The sequence below is a fragment of the Monodon monoceros genome, unplaced genomic scaffold (assembly GCF_005190385.1).
Source record: "Monodon monoceros isolate NGI ecotype Baffin Bay Population unplaced genomic scaffold, NGI_Narwhal_1 Super_Scaffold_3, whole genome shotgun sequence".
Classification (NCBI taxonomy): domain Eukaryota; kingdom Metazoa; phylum Chordata; class Mammalia; order Artiodactyla; family Monodontidae; genus Monodon; species Monodon monoceros.
This window is the reverse complement of record NW_021703780.1, coordinates 99,393,330-99,415,253: the sequence shown is the minus strand read 5'-3', so window position 1 is coordinate 99,415,253 and position 21,924 is coordinate 99,393,330. Positions and strand designations below refer to the sequence as shown.

Sequence of the window (21,924 nt, the reverse complement as noted above, 5' to 3'; positions counted from 1 at the left end):
GCGCGGCAGCCCACAGTCCCGCGGCTGTTACCTTGTAGGGCACTTCTCCAAGCCTCACCACTCGGGCCTGTTTCAGCCACGTGTCCCTGGAGTGCAGGGTGTGCACGCAGTCCCTAAGGAGCCAACGGGAGACAAGACAGGGTTCACGCCCACTGAAGCACCCCGTGCCCAGTAGCCCGCAGGGCCCGGCTGCCTCCTCTGGCCCCCCAGGAGAAGGGGGAGCTCGGCCCTGGAGCGTCTCCCGGGGCACCAGGGGCCTGCGTCAGGCCCACGGTTAACAGGCACCTGCTGTCTCGCGGGGGGATGCATCCACTCACAAATCCCAAACTAAATGGCTTCCCGTGGTGCCTTCCCCCTCCTCCTGCCGGAAGGGCCCAGCAGCCGGGGGCGGGGAAAAGCCCAGCAGCACAGGTGCAAGCCCTCACCCAGGGTCTGGTCTGCTCCTGAATACCAGAGACGGGGAGGGAGGGACGAGTGTCCAGAGAAGGGGTGGGGAAGCCAGAAGACGACAACACGGAGACTACCGTCAACTGACAAAGTACACAGGTTAGGATGAATGCACACAGAACAATCGGTTCCACCTGGCTCTGGCTTGGCTCTCCTTCCAGAGCTTAGAGCCACACCCTGCCTCACATTCCAGCTGCTTCCTGCTGAGCCTTCAGCAAGGCCCGCCCTTCCGTAGGGCTCCAAGGAGCAGGGGCACTAAGCTCCCTCTGGTGCAGACATCCGGCCCTTCGCCTGCCCCCGGGCTGAGGCTGACGTCCAGCACAATGCACCTGACAGGGTCACACCTCCTCTGTGCCCCTTCCTAGCGGGGTGACCCCCGATCCATCAGGAACGGTGAGTGCTGCCTCCCTGCCTCACAAGCTGCTGGCGGGACCAGAGCCAAGGGCTCCACACGCGTGCCCACCGCAGGGGCACATCTCTGCCTGAAAGAGTGACTGTCACGGTCGTGGTCTTCCGGGACGAGCGGAGAAGGGGCAAGCAGGTGGGCATCGTCTGGACATTCACAAGGATAGCAGAGGGAAGTGGGTACAGACAGCCCGTTCAGAATAAATCTCAGCGTCTAACCACTTTACATCTATTGGGACACTACTCAAGAAGCAGAAAACAAGAACTGGCGAGAATGCAGAGACAGTGCGACCTTCATGCTCTGCTGGGGGATGTAAAATGATGCAGCCACTGCAGAAAACAGTGCGGAGGTTCTTTACAAAGTTAAACAACCATCACGTGATGCAGAAATCCTACTTCTGGGCATATACATCCCAAAGGACTGAGAGCAGGGTCTCAAGAGATGTCTGTGCACCCATGTTCATAGCAGCACTAAACGCAACAGCCAAAAGGGGAAGCAACACAAGTGTCCATCAACGGATGCCACTCACAAAAGGACAAATGCTGTAGGAGCCACTTCTATGAGGTTCCTGGAGGAGTCAGATTCATGGAGACAAAGTAGAGGGTGGTTACCAGGGCCTGGGAGGCGGGAGGGGGCTTAGTGTTGATGGGGACAGTTTGGGAAGACAGAAAAGTTCTGGAATGGCGGTGATTCACAACAATGTGAATGTACTTAGTGCTACTGGACTCTTAAAGCGGTTACGTGGTAAATTTCGTTCTGTATATTTTATTACATTAAAAACAGAAAAAGTCTGCCCCGAAAGCTTTCTCCAGGCAGGCACCCCCTTCCCACCAGATGTCCCCTGCACGTGAGGACACCTGTGCTGTATCCTCCATTGAGGTCGCCAGGCCCTGGACGCTGACTGTCGGCAGCTGGGCCCCTGACCAGCCAGGGGACAGAAAGCTCCCACAGTGACCCTAACCGGAGGGTCAGGGATGACTCCCCTCGGGGCTGAGCTGCAGGAAGTAGCTCTCAGGCAGAGGACTTGAGCCACCTACTCCTGTGAGTTTCCCTAAGTTTCCTTTTCTGTCTTTCTTTTCCCGTTTATTAAGAACATCCTCTATTTTGTGGTCTTGCATCTTGGTCTTGGTCTTTTAGAGTTTCTAAAAATCACTTATTTTCTTTCTATTAACATTTCTTAAATTTCTGCCATTATTAATTCTGACTCACCTTAAGTTTATTACATTTTTTCTCAGTTTTAACTTTGTATATATTTTGTTTTCTATGCTGTTCCCTTCCCCCCCTTCTTTGGCAATTTCTTTTTACTGTGGGAAAAAACACACATAAGATAAAATTTACCCTCTGAACCATTTTCCGAGTCTACAGCTCAGTGGCATCAAGTACATTCATACTGTTATGTAACCGTCACCACCATCATCTCCAGAACTTTCTCCTCTTCCCAAACTGAAACTCTGTCCCCATTAAAATACCTGCTCATTTTAAGGTTCATTATCAAATCCTTTATTCCTTCCTTTTGCATGTTTTTTGACTTCTGTTTTGGGGGGTGTTTTCTTATTACCCCATATAATCCTTATCTGTCCTACGTATCTTTCCCCCCATAGCTTTTCTCCCCCTGCTGATCTTTTTTTTAAAATTTTATTTATTTATTTTTTGCGGCACGCGGGCCTCTCAGTGTTGTGGCCTCTCCCGTTGCGGAGCACAGGCTCCGGACGCGCAGGCTCAGCGGCCATGGCTCACGGGCCCAGCCGCTCCGCGGCACGTGGGATCCTCCCGGACCGGGGCACGAACCCGTGTCCCCTGCATCGGCAGGCGGACTCTCAACCTCTGCGCCACCAGGGAAGCCCCCTGCTGATCCTGTAATCCCCGTGGTTTTCATTTCCAGGCCGCAACCTCTCTGCCATGCCCCCCGCCCACAAACGGCATGCGCACACCGTGAAGCTCGAACCCCAGCCCGGTGAAGGCTGCTAATCCCAGGCCGCCGGGCGTCTCCTCACCTGGAGTAGACAGCCTCTCCACGGCAGTACCCGAGGATGGCGGCCGTCTCGGGGTAGATGGCCTCGTACTTGAGGAGGTGCCTCTTGAGGGCGTACAGAGGGTGGTTCTTGTACATGCCTATGACGGTGGGCAGAGGCTGGTCCAGGTGCCTCGCCTGAAACTGCAGAGGCCGAGAGACGACGTTGGGCATGGTGCTCGGAGAGGGAGGGAGATTGGCGGCGACCCCCGAACTTGCCCAGGTAACTGACGGTGCCGTGGGGCTTTCGGGGCCCCAGGGCCGCCGCACCACGCTGTGACCTGGCATTCTGTCCCACGGGTTTAGGTGCCTCGGAAGCTCCGCAGGGGCCGGTAATCCTGCAGCTCGCAGCAACAGAAAAGTCAGCCCTACCCTCTGACACCTCGGCCGGCCCGAGCAAAGCCTTCCTCGGGAGGAGGCCTCACCTCAAGTGACACCACAATTCTGTGACATGGGTTCAGCGGCTTGGCTCCCCCGGAAACCAGAATGAGCACTCACACCTTCTCCATCCACTACGATCAACACCTGTTCTCCCCGCTGCCTCAAGGAGCCTAGCTCTTCGCAGGCAACCCCACCGCTCTCACCTGCACCCCACTCACCAGGTCTCCTGCATTTCCCCGCAGCATCTCTTCAAACCCCGACAGACAAGGGAGGAGCGGCAAGTGGGGAGCAGGAGGGACCCCGCTTGGCCAGCTTGCATGACAAGCCCTTGAACCAGGTCAGTCACAACACGCTCTGCACGACTCCCACGGCCGTGTCACCTCTGAGCCACACCCTGAGCGATGCAGTGCAGAGGGACGACTCCCTGCCCCGGGGAACTGGGAATAATTCTCTAGCAAGTCTGCCCACCCTGCGCTGTGGGCAGCCCCGCACAAGCCCCAGGCCCTCTTCCGGGCCCACGGCTGTCCCACGACTCAGGGACGCGCTGCTGCTCCAGAAGCCACCCCCCAGGGTGCCCCTCAACAGACAAGCCATCTCCTCAGCCCTCCTCCCGGGAGCTGAGTGTTCCGGGTCGGGGCAGGGGTGCTGGCGTGCACACCTCTGCGCGTGTGCACGCTGAGAAGGGGACCAATTATATTACTGCGTGTTTTCCTCTTTCACTCAGGACTACTTACCTGACGTAAAGCTCCAAATTTATAACTGGGCAATAACTGAAAGTACACAGGCTTTTAAGCCAGAGCAACCTGGGTTCAAATACCAGGTTGGCTCATCTCTCAGATTCTAAACGTTTAGCTGGTAAAATTAAGGCTACGATAACCCCAGCTTTGTACTGTTGCTGTGACAATTAATTGAGGTAAAAACACAACACGGGGCTGGGCATCCAGCAGGTGTGCGTGCGCAAGGCCTCACCTCCTGGTCCTCCTTCTGCTCCCTCTCCACCAGCGGGCTCCGGTAGGGTCGCAGGGTCTCGGCCCACCACGCGGCATCAACCCGGCACTTTCGGGTCACCGTCATCCAGGCAGGGTCGTACCTCTGTGTGACATCGCGCAACCAGCCGTCGCTGTCGATGCCCACGATGTAGGTCACAGGCTTGGTGGCGTACTGGTAGCAGGTCAGGGGCTGGCCCACTACACCGTGCACACAGTCCACGCACACCCATTTCTCCTCCTGCTCAGAGAATACCTCCAGCCACTGGTCCACACCAGCTGCTCTCCGGCCGTCTGCCTCCTCACCATCCACGGGCATCTTACGCTTGCCTCTCTTACGCTTACTGCCGGAAGCGCTTACAGATGCTTCTGGAAAGCCAGGGGGCTGACGGTCGCTTCCACGCTGGGACCTGGACTCCCTCTTGGACCCCACCTTCATCCTCTGAGGGGCAGCGGCCCTCCTCTGCCTTGGAAGGCCTGGCTCAGAATCCTCGTCGGATGGGCGATGGCTGTCCGAGCTGGAGAGCTCAAAGTCAGAGCTGCTGCTGGCCTTGTCACTCCCGCTCTCCTCTTTGTAAGACACCCTGGCGGCCGCCTGCCGCTCCCGGCCCCGCAAACGCCTCTGAGTCCCCTCCGTCTGCCCCCCGGCCTTGCCCTCTTCTTTCCTGCTGGAGGAGGGCTCTCTCCGCTTCTTCCTGGTGGCAGCCGCCTTGCTCCCCTTCGCTTTGTCAGGTGCACTGCCAGTGCCCTCAGAAGACATGTCCTCTTGTCTGCTTCCTCTGCTGGTCTCTGGTTTGCTTGGCTTTCCAGGAACTTGGCTGGAAGTTTCTGAGGAGCCTCCAGGACCCTCTGTGGATCTCTCCTTGGAAGGTTTCTTTCCCTTAAACAGAATAGGAAATTTCTGCGTTTTCTTTTTTTGCTAGTGATGCAATAAAGACTCTGGCATCTAATGGGGCTAAGTCACAATGGAACACCAGCGTACACAAGACATTCCCGGCTCAGACAGTGACAGGCTGGCTACCCTCCAGGATTGTAAGGAAGCAGTCACTAAATTCTGCAGCACCTTAAATAAGGCCACACTCTAATTCTTTTCAATACAAAGTGTAGCACAGGGAAAAGAGCACAGGATGTGGAAACAAACCCGAGTTCAAACTCCACTTCTGCTTTCTCATTTTTTACGTGATTCAGATAAATTATGTAACCTCTGAGTCTCAGTTTCCTCAGCAATAGTACTCACCTTGCACATAAGGCATTTTGCAAACAAAGTCACAGCATTAAGAATTCAGAAATTATTAAACTTGACGCCTGGACCGAATTTCGGACAATGCCAGCACCCCAAGGAGCACAGTGTTCAGCCTCCTTGGATGATGGCAGAGCTCTGAGTCCTCACCGTCCTCTCTCCACACTGCTGAGGATGACCAATACCTTTTTATTCCACCATTTACAGAACAGAAACCAGAGCACGAAGGAGCCCAGGCTCTCGCAGGCCCCTCTACGCACGCAAAGCCCGGCTGCTAGACACCCACCCAGGCGCCCAGTCTTCCCAGCACAGGGCCTGTGCCAGGCAGGCTCAGAGGAACCCTGCTCCACGAAGACTGATTTTTAAAAATCGTCTAATGAGCAGATCTGTTTGCTCTAAGTCTCATAATTTCTCACTCCTCCCTGACCAACTACTCTTTTCTCTGGAAGCCCCGGGAACCTCACCTTCGCTGCTGATAACTTCAGAGGAATTGGCTGTAGAGACAATACGAGTCGGGTAGGGAGATGTAGGGCCCGGAGAATCAGTAAAAATATCTATGATGAAAAAGAACAACGTGCTTATCCTCAGGAAAGAATTAAGCATTTGCATAATTCCATGCTGTTTGTTGTGGTGCCGATTTATAAAAGGGAAACAACCAAATTGTCTAACAGTAGAAGCCCGGAACCCTCAACACTATTAAAATGATGCTGTAGAGATTTATCTTTGTAGAAAAATGGGGAAAGGTAACCGTATATTAAAGGAAAATAAATGTTTGCTTTTTAATGAGTTATGTTAATTTTTGTAAGAAAAAATCGTGTCCAGACATAAACATGTATGTGTATTTGGAAAAGCATCCATATTGGGTTATGGGTGTTTATAGGTGTTTGTTTTTTTTCCGGCTCACCTATCTTCTGATTGTTCTGTTTTCAACATGTGTTGTGTTTGTGATAAAACAATAAAGCAAAACACCACTTCGAGAGAAAAGGCATCATCGTCATCAGGTCCGAGAACCCCTCCCGTGCACTCAACCTCCCCAGAGCGAATATTTCAACCAGAGGCTGCAGCTCTAAAAATTCTGTGAACTTGGAAGGATGGGAGCCTCCTCATGGGAATTAACCTCCAAAACAACAACAGTGGGACAGCACGTGAGCAAGATCTTCCCACACAGACCTCAGGGTCCTGGCGTCCTCATGAATCACTAGTCATCTTCCCTCCTCGGAAAGCAAGAGCAAAAGTCAGAAACAGGAAGGCAGGTTTTCTGTGAAAAGCCAGTTATATTGAAAAAAATAACTACTTTTGCCTTGTTTCTTCTGGAGTTAAAAACGGCAGATGAGAAAACATCAAAGAAACCCAAATTGAGGAACTCTACAAAATTCCTAAAAAGCACTCCTCAGGAGTGTCCAGGAGGACTGGGACACTGTCACGGCCTGGAGGGGATGGGGCGCTGGGGTGACAAGATCACTAATGCCTGGACTGCATCCTGGGACAGGAAAAGGGCATCAGTGGGAAAACGTGGAAAACAGAACTCACCCCTCCAGTGTGGCTGACAACACGCTCTTAACTGGCACAGTGCACACCATACGAGTGTTGGTTGGCTCCTCTCTTTCTCAGTGTGTGGGTGGTGCAGGCGCACGGGTGTAAAAGGCAGGGAAACTGAGCACCAGCAGGCGGCTGAATGATGGTTTAAACCTAGAACCTCCATCCGGAACATCCCCACCTCGTCCTCCTCACAAGACCACAGGGAAGACTGAATAAGGTCAGGTACATGACAGCGCTCTGGAAGCGATCTTGTGCCTCGCAAAGACGCGTGGTCACCACCTTTCACAAGTACGTCACTGAAGAAAAAATTTAAGTTACAAAACTGTATGATCCCTACACTAAATACAAGGTGAGCCAAGTGAAAAGGCCGAATCCTAGAAACATACAAATTACCAAAACTAACTCAAGAGAAAACAGAGACTCTGAAGAAACCTATAACGAGAGACTGAGTCAAAAATCAAGCCCTCCCAATAGAGGGGGATCAAGACAGCAGAGTATGAGGACGTGGAGCTCACCTCCCCCCACAAACACACCAAAAACACATCTACACGAGCAATAACTCCCGCAGAAAACTAACTGGAAACTCACAGAAGATCTCCCATAGCCAAAGCTGCAAGAAAGATCTCCATGTAATCGGGTAGGATGCAAAAAAGAAAGGTACCAGGTTGGGACCGGCACTCCTGGGAGGGATCTGTCAGGAAGAGAAGGTGTCCGCTTGCCCTGGGGAGTCCCCTTCCTGCTGGGAAGCCCACTGAGACAGACAGGAGGGCTGGAGAAGCCTAGACTCTACTCAAGAGGAGCATGCGGGCTGGCTCGCTAACAACCAGGACAGAGAGACCTGCCCTGGTGGTGGCCGCCTCCCTGCACTTCCCAATTCACAGGGGCGAGTGCCCTGGCCCCGCTCACTCCACACCACGGCCTGGCGTGAGATCAGTGCAGAGACTGGGTCTAGCTGTGCAGAGGCAGACGGGGTGCCTGGGATGTGATCCAGGCGGGACTGTGAAGACTCCCGTCAGTGCACACACACGGGCGACGGGGCACGCTGGGAAGACAGTGTCAGCGCATGCCACACGTGGCACCTCAACAAGGTGCAGCAGCTAAGCAGTGAATTTCACGCAGAACCTACAAGATGCTGCCACGAGCAACTCGCTTCATGGCGAAAGACGCGCACAGACTGAAAGCGAAGTATGAAAAATATTTCATGCAAATGGAAACAACAAGCAAGCGGGCACAGCAATACTTAACAAAAGACAAAGCAGACTTCAAAACAAAGACCATAAAGAAAGACAAAGAAGGATATTACATAACAATAAAGGCATCAGTACAACAGCGTATTACACTTGTTAACATATACGTTTCCAATACAGGAGCACCTAAATATATAAAACAAATATTAACAGACGTAAAAGGAGAAATTCACAGGAATACAATAACAATAGAGGACTATAACATCCCACCGACATCAATGAACAGATCATCCAGACAGAAAATCAGTATGGCAAGAGAGGTCCTAAATGACACAATGGACCAACTGGACTTAATGGATATCTACAGGACACTAAATAAGAAAAACACCAAATATACATTCTTTTCAAGCCAGCAAGGAACATTCTCACGGATAGACACATACTTGGTCACAAAACAAGCCTCAACAAGTTTAAGAGGACAGAAATATTTTCAAGCATCTTTTCTCACCACAACGGTAAGAAACTAGAAATCAACCACAGAAAGGAAAACAGGAAAAGAACAAACACATGGAGACTAAACAACATGTTACTAAAAAGCAAATGGGTTGATGATGAAATCAAAGAGGAGATCAGAAATATCTTGAGACAAATGAAAATAGAAACACAATCTTACAAAATCTATGGGATGCAGCAAAAGCATTTCTAAGAGGGAAGCACATAGCAATACAGGCCTTCCACAAAAACAAGAAAAATCTCAAACAAGATAACCTACCACCTAAAAGAATGAGAAAAAGAAGGACAAACAAAACCCAAAGTCAGCAGAAGGAAGAAATAATAAAGATCAGAGAGGAAATAAAAGACATCAAAAAAAGCAATAGAAAAGATCAATAAAACCAAGAGCTGTTTTTGTTTTTAAGATAAACCAAATTGATAAACCTCTAGCGAGGCTCACCAACAAGAAGAGAGAGAGGACCCAAATAAATAAAATAAGAAATAAAAGAGGAGAAACAACTGAAACCACAGAAAAACAAAAAATCATGAAAGAATACAAACAGTTATATGCCAACAAATTGGACAACCTAGAACAAGTGAACAAGTTTCTAGAAACATACAGCCTGCCAAAACTGAGTCAAGAAGAAACAATTTGAACAGACCATTCACTAGAAGTGAAATACAACCTATAATTTAAAAAACTCCCTGCAAACAAAAGTCCACTATCAGAGAGCTTCACTAGGGAATTCTACCAAACATACAAAAAGACAAAAACAAAAACTTAAATCTATCCTTCTCAAACTATTCCAAAAAAATGAAGAGGAGGGAACACTCCGAAATTCATACTATGAAACCACCATTACCCTGATACCAAAACCAGACAAAGACACTTACAACCCCAAATCTTTGATGAATACAGATGCAAAAATCCTCAACAAAGTATTAGCAAACTGAATCCAACAATACATACTAAGGATACCACGCTCAAGTTGGATTCACTCCAGGGTTGCAAGGATGGTTCAAAATATGTAAATCAATCAATGTGATACACCACATTAACAAAAGAATAGATAAAAATCACATGATCATCTCAATAAATGCAGAAAAAGCATTTGACAAAATTCAACAACGATTCATGATAAAAATTCTCACCAAAGTGGGTACAGAGGGGACATAACTCAACATGATAAAAGCCGACCATGTCAAATCCACAGCCAACATAATACGCAACAGTGAAAAACTGAAGGCTTTCCCAATAAATTCAGGAACTAGACAGGGATGTCCACCCTTCCTGCTTCTGTTTAACATAATATTGTAAGTCCTAGCTACAAGAAAAAGAAATAAAAGGCATCCAAATTGGAAGGGAAAAGGTAAAACTATCACTATTTGCAGATGACATGATATTCTATATAGAGAACTCTAAAGTTTCCACATAAAAACTATTAGAACTAATAAATGAATTCAGCAAGGCAGCAGGATGTAAGATTAATATACGGAAATTTACTGTGTTTCTATACACTAACAATGAAATATCAGACAGAGGAAGTAAAAAAAGCAATCCTGTTTATTAAAATTGCATCCCCCCCCCCCAAAAAAAACACAAAACACAAAACCTAGGAATAAACTTAACCAAGGAAGTAAAAAGATCTATATGCTAAAACCATAAAACACTGATTAAGGGAACTGAAGATGATTCAAAGAAATGGAAAGATATCCCATGCTCTTGGATTGGAAGAATTAATATTGTTAACATGAACATACTACCCAAAGCAACCTACAGATTTAATGCAATCCCTATCAAAATACCCATGACATTTTTCACAGAACTAGAATAAATAATCCTAAAACTTATATGGAACCACAAAAGACCCAGAACTGCCAAAGCAATCCTGAGGAAAAAGAACAAGCTGGAGGCATAACCTTTCCAGACTTTATACTATACTACACAGCTATAGTAAACAAAACAGTGTGGTGTTGGCATAGAAACAGACATATAAATCAAAGGAACAGAATAAAGAGCCCAGAAATAAACCCACACACTTATGGTCAACTAATCTATGACACAGGAGGCAAGAGTATACAATGGAGAAAAGACAGTTTCTTCAACAAGTGTTGCTGGGAAAACTGGACAGCTACATGTAAAACAATGAGATTAGAACATTCCCTCACACCACATACAAGAATAAATTCAAAACGGCTTAAAGACCTAAATGTAAGATCTGAAACCATAAAACTCCTAGAAGAGGGCTTCCCTGGTGGCGCAGTGGTTGAGAATCTGCCTGCCAATGCAGGGGACACAGGTTCGAGCCCGGGTCTGGGAAGATCCCACATGCCGCGGAGCAACTAGGCCCGTGAGCCACAACTACTGAGCCTGCGCGTCTGGAGCTTGTGCTCCGCAACAAGAGAGGCCGCGACAGTGAGAGGCCCGCGCACCGCGATGAAGAGCGGCCCCCCCTCGCCGCAACTAGAGAAAGCCCACGCACAGAAACGAAGACCCAACACAGCCATAAATAAATAAATAAATAAATAAATAAATAAATAAATAAATAAATAAATAAAATTAAAAACAAAAAAACAACTCCTAGAAGAGAACATAGGTGGAACACTCTTTGACATAAATTGTAGCAATATTTTCTTGAATCAGTCTTCTAAGGCAAAATAAATAAAAGCAAAAATAAACAAATGGGACCTAATTAAACTTAAAAGGCTTTACACAACAAAGGAAACCGTTAACAAAATGAAAAGACAACCTACTGAATGGGAGAAAATGTTTGCAAACGATGAGACTGACAAGTGTTAATATCCAAAATATACAAACAGCTCATACAGCTCAATAACAAAAAAAAAACAAACAACCCGGGCTTCCCTGGTGGCGCAGTGGTTGAGAGTCCGCCTGCCGATGCAGGGGACACGGTTTCGTGCCCCGGTCCAGGAAGATCCCACATGTCGTGGAACGGCTGGGCCCGTGAGCCATGGCCGCTGAGCCTGCGCGTCCGGAGCCTGTGCTCCGCAACGGGAGAGACCACAACAGTGAGAGGCCCGCGTACCGCAAAAAAAAAAAAAACAACAAACAACCCAATCAAACAATGGGCAGAAGACATACGGATGGCTAACAGGCACATGAAAAGATACTCTACATTGCTAATTATTAGAGAAATGCAAATCAAAACCACAATCAGCTATCACCTCACACCTGTCAGAATGGCTATCATCAACAAGCCTACAAATAACAAATGTTGGAGAGGATGTGGAGAAAAGGGAATCCCTGAACACTGGTGGTAAGAATTTAAATTGGTGCAGCCATTATGGAAAACAGTATGAAAGTTCCTTAAAAAACTAAAAACGGAACTATCATATGACCCAGCAATTCCACTCCTGGGTGTATCTGGAAAAACCCTCTAATCCAAAAAGATAACATGCACCCCAGTGAACACAGCAGCACTATTTACAATACTCAAGACATGGAAGGAACGCCAGTACCCATCAACAGATGACTGGATTAAGAAGATGTGGTATATACATACAATGGAACATTACTCAACCACAAAAAACAATAAAATACTTTGCTTTGCAGCAACATGGATGAACCTAGAGAATATCATGCTTCATGAAGTAAGTCAGACAGAGAAAGACAAATATGGTAATGATATTGCTTATACGTAGAACCAAAAAAAAAAAAATACAAATGACAGTGTATGCAAAGCAGAAACAGAGTCACAGATATAGAGAACAAACTTGTGGTAACCAAGGGGGAGTGAGAAGAGGAAAGGGACAAATTAGGGTATGGAATTAACAGATACAAACTACTACACATAAAATAGATAAGCAACAAGGATTTGCTGTATAGCACAGGGAATTATACCCATTATCTTGTAATAAGCTATAATGGAATATAATCTGCAAAAAACACTAAATCACTATGCTGTAATCTGAAACTAACACAATATTGTAAATCAACTATACTTCAATCAATCAATCGACAGAAAATCCATGAATGCAGTGCACTACGTTAGTAGAATGAAGGGGAGAAAAATCACAAAATCATCTCATTTGACACAGAAAAAGCATCTGACAGAATTCAAAGCACTTTCATGATTAAAACACATTCAGAAAACTAGAAATACGGTTCTTCAACATGATAAAGAATGTATATGAAAATCCACAACTACCAAGATACTCAGTCATGAAAGAGTGAAAAGCTTTCCCTCCCAATATCAAGAACCAGACAAGATGCCTGCTTTTGTCACTGCTATTCTACACTGTGCTGGAAGTTCTAGCCAGAGCAACTGGACAAGAACAAGAAACAAAAGGCATTCAAACTGGAAAAGAAGAAGTAAAACTAACTCTATTCACAGAGGTCAAGATCTTATATATAGAAAATCCCAAAGAATGCACAAGAAACTGTTAAATGAACTCAGCAAAGCTGCAAGGTATAAGATCAACACAATCAGCCATTTTTTTAATACACCTTCACTGAACAATCTGAGAAGGAAATTAAGAAAACAATACCATTTACAACAGCATCGAAAAGAATAACATACCTAGAAAAAAGTTTAACCAAGAAGATGAAAGACAGGTACACTGAAAACTACAAAATACAACTAAAAGAAATTTAAAAAGCAAATAAAAGGGAAAAGCCATGTTTACAGACTTAATATTGACTAGATAGCAATGCTGCCCTAATCAATGTACAGAATCAACGCAAACCCTATCAATACTCCAATGGCCTTTTTTTTTTTTCTTTTCGCGGTACGTGGGCCTCTCACTGTTGTGGCCTCTCCCATTGCAGAGCACAGGCGTCGGACGCGCAGACTCAGCGGCCCAGCCGCTCCACGGCATGTGGGATCTTCCCGGACCGGGGCATGAACCCATGTCCCCTGCATTGGCGGGCGGACTCTCAACCACTTGCGCCACCAGGGAAGCCCCTCCAATGGCCTTTTTTGCAGAAATGGAAAAGCAGACCATCAATTTCACATGAAACTGCACAGGGCCCCACATAGCCAAAATAGCATTATGAGGTTGTACTCATACTTCCGATTTCAAAACTTACTACAGATTCACAGTAATCAAAACAGTGTGGCACTGGCATAAGGACAGACATGTAGACCAATGGAATACAACAGACAGCCCAGAAATTAACCCAAGTGTCTATGGCCAATTGATTTCTGATACGTGTGCCAAGACCATTCATCCCCATTGAAAAACTTCCAATAAATAGTGAAAATAATACAACAAATACAATGAATAGTTGAAAGACTAGTCTCTTCAAGAAATGGTGCTGGGGCCACTGGATATCCACTTGCAAAAGTAATGAAGTTGAACACCTACCTTACATCATATAAAAACATTAACTCAAAATGGATGAAAGACCTAAATGTAAGAGCTGTAAAACTCTTAGAAGGAAATACAGGAGGAAATCTTCATGATCTGGGATTTGGCAATGAATTCTTGATATGACACCAAAAGTACAAGAAACAAAAGAGGACTTCCCTGGTGGCACAGTGGTTAAGAATCTGCCTGCCAGTGCAGGGGACACGGGTTCGAGCCCAGGTCTGGGAAGATCCCACATGCCGCGGAGCAACTAAGTATGTGTGCCACAACTACTGAAGCCCGCACGCCTACAGCCCGTGCTCCGCAACAAGAGAAGCCACCGCATTAAGAAACCCGCGCGCCGCAACGAAGAGTAGCCCCCACTCGCCGCAACTAGAGAAAGCTCACGCACAGCAACCAAGACCCAATGCAGCCAAAAATAAAATAATTAAAAAAAAAAAAGAAAAATAGAAAATTGGACTTTGTCAGAATTAAAACTTTTGTGCATCAAAGGACTTCATAAAGAAAGTAAAAAGACAACCTACAGAATGGGAGAAAATATTTGCAAAGCATATATCTGATAGGCGTCTAGTAACCGAAATATATAAAGGTCTCTTACAACTCAGTAACAAAGACAAAGAACCCAATTTTAAATGGGCAAAGGACCTGAACAGACATTTCTCCGAAAAAGATAAACAAATGGCCGATACGCATATGAAAAGACATTAACCCATCATTAATCATCGGGAAAATGCAGACCAAAGCCACAGTGAGTACCACTTCACACCTGTAAGGATGACTATAATCCAAAAAGTGGAAAATAACAAGTGTTCGTGATGATTTGGAGAAACTGGAATCCTTGTACTTTGCTGGTGAGAAGGTAAGATGGTGCAGCTGCTATGTAAAACAGTTTGGCATACAATTACCATATGACCCAGCAACTCTACTTCTAGGTATATACCCAAAAGAACTGAAAACAAGTACCCAAATAAATGTATGTACACACAGTGTTTATAGCAGTACTCTTCATAACAGCCAAAAGATGGAAAACAACCTAAACGCCCATCAGTTGATGAATGGATAAGTGAAATGTGGTCTATCCATACAATGGAATATTATTCACCATAAAAAGGAATGAGGTTGATACATGTTACAAACGTGAATGAACCTTGAAAGCATGCTAAGTGAAAGAAGCCAGACACAAAAGGTCAGATATAGTCGTCCCTCGGTTATCTGTGGGGACTGGTTCCAGGCCCCCGCCGGACGCCAAAATCCGCAATGCTTAAGTCCCTTCTACAAAACGCCAGAGCACAGCTGGCGCTGCCTCTATCCCCGGGTTCTGCATCTGCAGGTTCAACCAAGTGCAGATATGAATCCGACTGGCAGCCGGCTGAATCCGTGAGTGTGGAGCCTGCAGATAGGGGGTGCCGACTGTACTGTGATTTCTTTTATGTGGAATATCCCAAAGACGCAAACCCATAGAGAGAATGCGAACTGGTGGCTGCCAGACACTTGGGGAGGCGGGAAAAGGAGCAAGAATGGGAGTGACTGTCCTAGGTACAGGGTCTCCTTCCGGGATAGGAAGAGTGTCTTGGAAACAGACAGACGTGGTGGATGCACAACACTGAAAATGCACCGAGTATCAGTGAATTGTTTACTTCTTTAAAAAAAACTATTTCTTTGCTTAATAAAACTACACAAACAAAACAAATATGTACGTGCACAGATATACGTGGGAACAAAGTCTGGGAGGATGACACTGAAATACGAGTGTTTTTCTCTGGGTAGTGATATCACCGCACAATTACTGTCCAGATACCTCACACTTTTTCAAGCCAAATTGGAAGAGAAGTAAGGTGCCAGTCATTTGGTCTCTAAAGATACAAAAAGTCTCTTTCCCTAAACAGAATCTGAAGCTCAGACACAAGCATATGCATCAACAGAAATCTTCCAGGGATAAAACCACATTTCTACCTACTTTTGTTTTATTGAGACAGAACCTTACCTAAGGGTATTTTAAGCATGCGACAAAGCCCGTCTACACACAAACTCTTCGCCAAGACTCCTTTTGGACAGAACCCTACTCACTGCACGGCCACCTGCCAGCATCTTCACCCAGCTTGGAAGGTAAGGAAACACTTTCTTAAGGATTTCAGCAGCCAATTTGCAAAAACATTTCCTTGGGACTTTTAAACACGATTTTTGAATACTGTAAACAATTTGAGGGCAGCTGACCAAAAATTAAGTGCTTTAATACACCAGGACACCAAGTAAGAGACAGGAGAGAGGGCAGCTTTCAACTCACACGTGGGCCCAATCCTGTCTCCAATGCTTACCAACCGAATGACCCTAAGAAAGTGATTTAGCCTCTCTGAGCTTCAGTACCTGTTTTTATTTTATGAGAACTGAGCAAGGAAATATATGTAAAACAGCTGGAATGGGTATGTGGCACATGACTGCCATATTCCCCAGCTAACAGACCTAATGAAAACAGTGCTGCCAGGAGTCACTCACGTGGACCAACTCTTCACTGTCTCTCGCAGAGTAAATAGCAAACCTTCTCTCCAGCGTCGTCTGCAGGCCATCCTGCTCATTGCTTGAAAGGTCTGCATTAACTGTAAATGTTCCAATGAACCTGGAGAGAAATCAGGCATTCCTTTGCATCAGACGTCAGGGCAAAGAGGAACTCTGTTCTTCTACAGCCGAAACACAGAGCGGGGTGTCTTGGGAGCCCCGCCTGCCAGTGCCCCTCTTCCCAGCCTGTCTGGCCAACTCCTGAAGACCCAACTCACACCCTCCCCCTGGGGAGCCTTCCCAGCCCCTCAAGGAGGGTCTGTGGAACTGACCTGCACCCAGCCTCTGAGACACAAATCCTACACTACGCTCTGGAGCACAGGCCTGAAGGCCCTACCATTTCGCCAGGTTTGACAGGTAGCTGACGTCCACGTCTTGAGGTGGCACTTTGGTAAAGCGAGTTGGGACGATGGAGAGGCCAATGGCGCGCAGATCTGGCTGGCTGCAGATGCTATTTCGATAGAAGCCATTTGCCAGCAGACACAGAAGGTGAACCTGGGGAGAGGGAAAAGGGAAGGCTGAAAACCAGTGGGATTTTTGCTGCCAAATTCAAAGACGTTTTGCGGACAGGAAATATTTGTTGTCATTTCTACATACAAGAAAGTAAAAATACTAACACTGCCATCTCCCAAGACTCTGTCTTTCATCCCCTCTTCTCTCTAGGTACTCCTTCCCTCAAAGAAACAACCACATCTCAAAGCTGCAAAATACGAACTTCCTTTTTCTCAAGAGGTCTTATCTTTTAGAGGTACTGATACATCCTGAAGGATTTGTGGATGAAATGTTACAAAGTCTGGTGTTTGCTCCAAAAAGATCAGGAGGAAACGGAATGGGGGAGAGCCGCTGTCGCAGCTGGGATGGGACAGGCCGTGTGCACCTCAACCCCACCCCGGTGTGTGTAATGCCTCTGCCGCAGACCCACACGTGTCCCCAGGCCTGCGCGCCACCCCAGCCTTCCCCAGCCTCCGGAAACGACCACGCGGCTGTCTGCTCCTCCTCCCACTCAGCTTTGCATCATTTCCCCTCAAGGCAGTCCCCCTTCTTCCTGCCTACAGCCGGCCTGCTGCAGCCCATGCTCCGCCCTTCTCCCCTCACTTAAGCTTCACATCTTGGAGTCATAGTCATCCTCGCCTTTCTTTCACCTCCAACACCAAGGGGTAAAAGAAACCCAGCCACCCGGCTCGGCGCCCAGGCCTGTGAGGGCGCCACGCCAGCTCTCCCCTCGTCTCTCCACCCTGACTCTGTGCTCTTTGCACCTCTCGGCTTCTGCAGCTGCTGCAGGCAGTGCCCCTTCCACCCTCCGCGTCACTACACTCTCCCTAGCTGCCTGCTGCCGGTCAGAGGAAAACCAAAGTCTGCCCTTGCCTCACTCTCCATGGGCCTCCAGCGCATGCTGCCTCCTAGATGCAGGCCCCCTGGCTGTCCCACCAGCCCGGCCACCACTCGGCCTTTCTGCGTCTCCCTGTGCCATCCTTCCTCCTGACCCGCCCCATCCTCTCTCCTAAATGAGGCCTTCCTCGGCTACTGAGGCCCACACTGATCTCTTTCCTTGTTCTATGTCTCGAGTCTCCCTGTTTTGATGTCTTTCCTGTTCCCTGTGTGAGATCAGAAACTCCTGAATGGTAGGAAACAAGCTTCGTACAAGTCTCTCTCCCCACAATGCCAAGCACCTTGCTAAGCACCTTGCTAATGGTGTATGTTCAGGAAGTACCCGCTGAAGCCAGAAGCCACAGCAACTTTAGCTGAGATCAGAACCAACGTTATTAAACAGCTGAGAGAAGGGATGGGAGGACAGTGCCTGGTATTAGCCCCTGCTGCCCGCCCGGCACTGAGCTACGTGCTTTCCATGTGCTATCTGCTTACTCCTCACGCCCATCCCCCCAGGCAGACACTGTTATCACCCCCACTTCAGGAGCGAGTCAGAAACTCACCAGGTCACACAGTGAGTGGAAGCCCAGAGGCAGGGCTGATGGAAAGCCCAGTTCCCCTGCGTACCACCCTCCTCCTTCCCTGCCGTACCTTGTGTGTGTCCTCACGGACTTCCTTATTGAAACGTTTCATCATCCTCCGAAGATATGTCTCAAACTCCGTTTTTATCTTTTCACTGCAATGCACATTGAAAACTCGGAGGATGAAGGGTGAAGGCCGACCCCACGCTCCCGTCGACGCCTTTCAGCTGCGATGACTGAGGCTGTGCTACTCAACAGACCTGCAGGCTGGCTGTTCCCACTCCTCCTTACCCGCGAGCCCTGGCCCAGGACGTTCCCCCCCCCTTGCTCGACCTGCGCCCACCCGCCATCCAAGCATGCTTCAGAGCCCGCCCTCCAGGACGTCCCCTCTGACTGTCCCGCCCCCAGGACTGACCGGCTCCTCAGCACACACTGCCTTACGTCAGGTTAGCGCACGCTCGTTTGTGCGATGCTGTTCTGCTGTAAAATCTCTCTCATGTCTGTGTCCCAAGCATCCTGAGGAAAACCTGAGGCTTCCTGACTGCTATTGTCTCCCTCCTTCAGGCCTAATAACGTGCCCATCACACGGGGGCCTCAGGAACCAATTAACCACCAGGAGACGCGCTCCATATGGCCGGGCTGCCAGGGGCTGCCGAGGGCCTGGGGACCCTGGAGAGGAGTGGGGGCCCCTAGCCGCAGCAGGCACTGCCGCAGGCCCTGCAGTGACATGGGGAGACGAACAGCAATGCCGGGTCAGCCTGAGGGACGCAGATCGTGGCGCATCCGCTCACAGCAGAAATGTTACTTAACCTCTCTGAGTCTCCGGCTCCTCATTCGCACACTGTCCTAAAGACGGAGTAAGATGACGGGCAACCTGCAGAGCCCCTGGCACACCTCCTGCCCTAGCCAGGACACAAAGGTGTCTCCTTCAGTCCTAAAGGTGAGCCCAGGGCTCTCTCACCTAGCGCTCCTGACAGCTCTGACACTCAGCCCGGGTCTCCTATGTGTTTTTCATTGAGGAGCAGCTGCCAGTGATGATACGTGACAGAAACTAGAAGCAAGTGCTTAATCGTACCTTCTTTCTCTTGCCTTCACCTGCTCCGGTGTTTCAATTTCTATCTCCACGGGCTTCACGGGCAGAGCGGATGTAGAGAAGGCTGCGCTTTCCCCCACGTCACCCGGCACGGACTCACTAACTTCTATAAACAGTAATTTTTAAAATCAACAATAATAATTATCGTTATAATAGATACTGTACCAAACAAAATCGAGGTTCTGCTGGGACGGAGCAAGTGAGGAATGGGTGTGAGGTAGGAAACCGTAGAGGCCATGTTCTGAGTTCCTAGGAAATGCCAGGCCCTGTGCTCTTACAATCTAACTGTCTCATTAACCTGCACAAGAACCCAGAGAAACAGCCCTCAGAGGAAGAACCTTAGGCACAGAGATAGTTAGGTGAATTAGATACAGACCCCTGGTATCACGGAGCTAATGCTCATCTGTGTGTGTTTTAGAAGAGACTTAGGGAGCAATTTCCTATTCTCTGTATCACTATGGTAACGCTCACAAAAATTTGCTTTGTAGACAGGCATGACTTCCCCATTCAACTGTAAACTTGTACTGAATACACAGCAAGGCATGCATCTTCATCTCTTTCTCCGCTACACTGCTTATAAACACCAGCTGAAATAAATTAAATTTGCTGAACTGTGAACTTCATTAGCAAAGTTCCTTTCAGAGCAGCTCTGGGCCTAGAAGCAATGACACCCCACTGGCAATGACAATACCCAGTGCCAAGACCTTGGTTTCTATGTACCTGTTCCTACTAAAATGAACCAGGGCTTCTTAGAGAAAAAAAAGGCCAATTCCAGGTGTGCAGCAAGGAGAGTACAGAGAGATCCTGGAACATCTTATTGTGCCAAAGAACAAAAACATTCTCAGAAACTAATGAAGCCATGTCAAAAGGACTCTGTAGGGTAGCTAGCTCACAGGGGCTCCTGCTCGCCAAACGTGGGACAATCCAAAGATCAGAAGATGTAATGATGATAACTGATAACATTGAATTTTTAAGTCCATAGTGATACCCAAAATAAATAAATACAATTCTTAAAAGGCAGAGCTCTTCTTTACAGATCAAAGTCAGCTAATAAATATACATGAGATGACAGAATCAAAATATTTGCAGTGCTCAATATAATAATCTTTGATTCAGTCAAGATCACTGACGCTTGCTAAAACCATTAAGTAGAAAGTGACTGGGGAACAGGATATTCACACAGAATCAGAGTCCCACTAGAGATGGTAAATTACAAAAGGAAAATGTACCTTTACATTGGCACAATCAGGCAGTACCACAGACATGACCAAACTTAGCATCGGCAGCGGTACAACCTGACATTAGATGCCTCTGAATGGATGCACCGTGAAGTACAAAGCTCTGAAGTGTTCCTGCCAAAAAATGTTTAATCTAAATATAACTAAGTCTTTGGCCTCACCTTACAGTTTGTAAGAAATCCAGGGGGCATTCAAACAAGTTTCCCACCATCACGAACCACAATATGAGACATTCTACGAAACAAGAGGCCAGGACTCCACCAACACAAAACAAAACGAAACAAAAACCCAGTGCTATGAAAAGCAAAAAAAAAAAAAAAGAGAGGAAAAACAGTTATAAAGGATAGTTTTATAACAATTAGGGACTTAATTTAGGTATGATAATGGTATTTCACCATGCAGGACAATGTCTTACTCTTAGGAAATGCATGCTGAAGCATTTACAAGTGAAGAGTCAGGATGTCTGCGACTTACTTTCACGTGGTTTCACAATGCCGATTTACAGAAGGAAAGATGCTGGTACATTCAAACGGCACAATGGTAAAGTTAGTGAGTCTAGGTGAACAGTGTATGGACTACATGTTCAATTTTTTTGTAGGTTTGAACACTTTCAAAATAAAAAGCTGGGAAAGAAAAGTCACGCTAAGGATGGTGACATTAGGGGCTATGTATTTTGAGTATGTGATGCACCAGGCCCATCACATTTTCCCACAACAACCCTGGAGCCTAGACTGTGCCCAGCTCACAGTAAGTGTTCGGTGTTTACCAACTGTCACCAGTGGAAAAACTCAGCTCGGACAGCTGGAGTTACTCACTCACCCAGCTGCACAAGTGGCACAGCTGGCCTCTGAGCCAGGTATGAGCACCCGCAAAGCCCGGGCTCTATGAGACGATGCGTCTTCTCTAGCTCATGATCCCCTCCATGGAGCACCACCAGAGGAAGAGAATATACAACGTTCTTTGCTAACCTGGTCATGACTTTTTCCTTACATCAAAAGCAAGTCCCCGACTGCAACTTTGTTTTTATTAGTTTCAAAAGAAAAGGACAGGATTGCAGTGACATGACTCCAA

At 47.4% G+C, this 21,924-nt stretch overlaps 1 protein-coding gene across 2 annotated transcripts in view; it reads right to left on the bottom strand.

Annotated features, from left to right (window-relative positions):
* Positions 1–21,924, bottom strand: part of XPC (XPC complex subunit, DNA damage recognition and repair factor) — a 35,109-nt gene that overhangs the window by 3,813 nt on the left and 9,372 nt on the right. For both annotated transcript variants that reach the window (XM_029241756.1, XM_029241757.1), the window contains exons 4-11: positions 19,598–19,721; positions 18,593–18,677; positions 16,911–17,068; positions 16,514–16,634; positions 5,936–6,025; positions 4,215–5,111; positions 2,848–3,008; positions 32–113 (exon numbers count right to left, since the gene is read on the bottom strand). In XM_029241756.1, the coding sequence (XP_029097589.1) occupies positions 32–113; positions 2,848–3,008; positions 4,215–5,111; positions 5,936–6,025; positions 16,514–16,634; positions 16,911–17,068; positions 18,593–18,677; positions 19,598–19,721 (1,718 nt within the window). The remainder of the gene's footprint in view (positions 1–31; positions 114–2,847; positions 3,009–4,214; positions 5,112–5,935; positions 6,026–16,513; positions 16,635–16,910; positions 17,069–18,592; positions 18,678–19,597; positions 19,722–21,924) is intronic.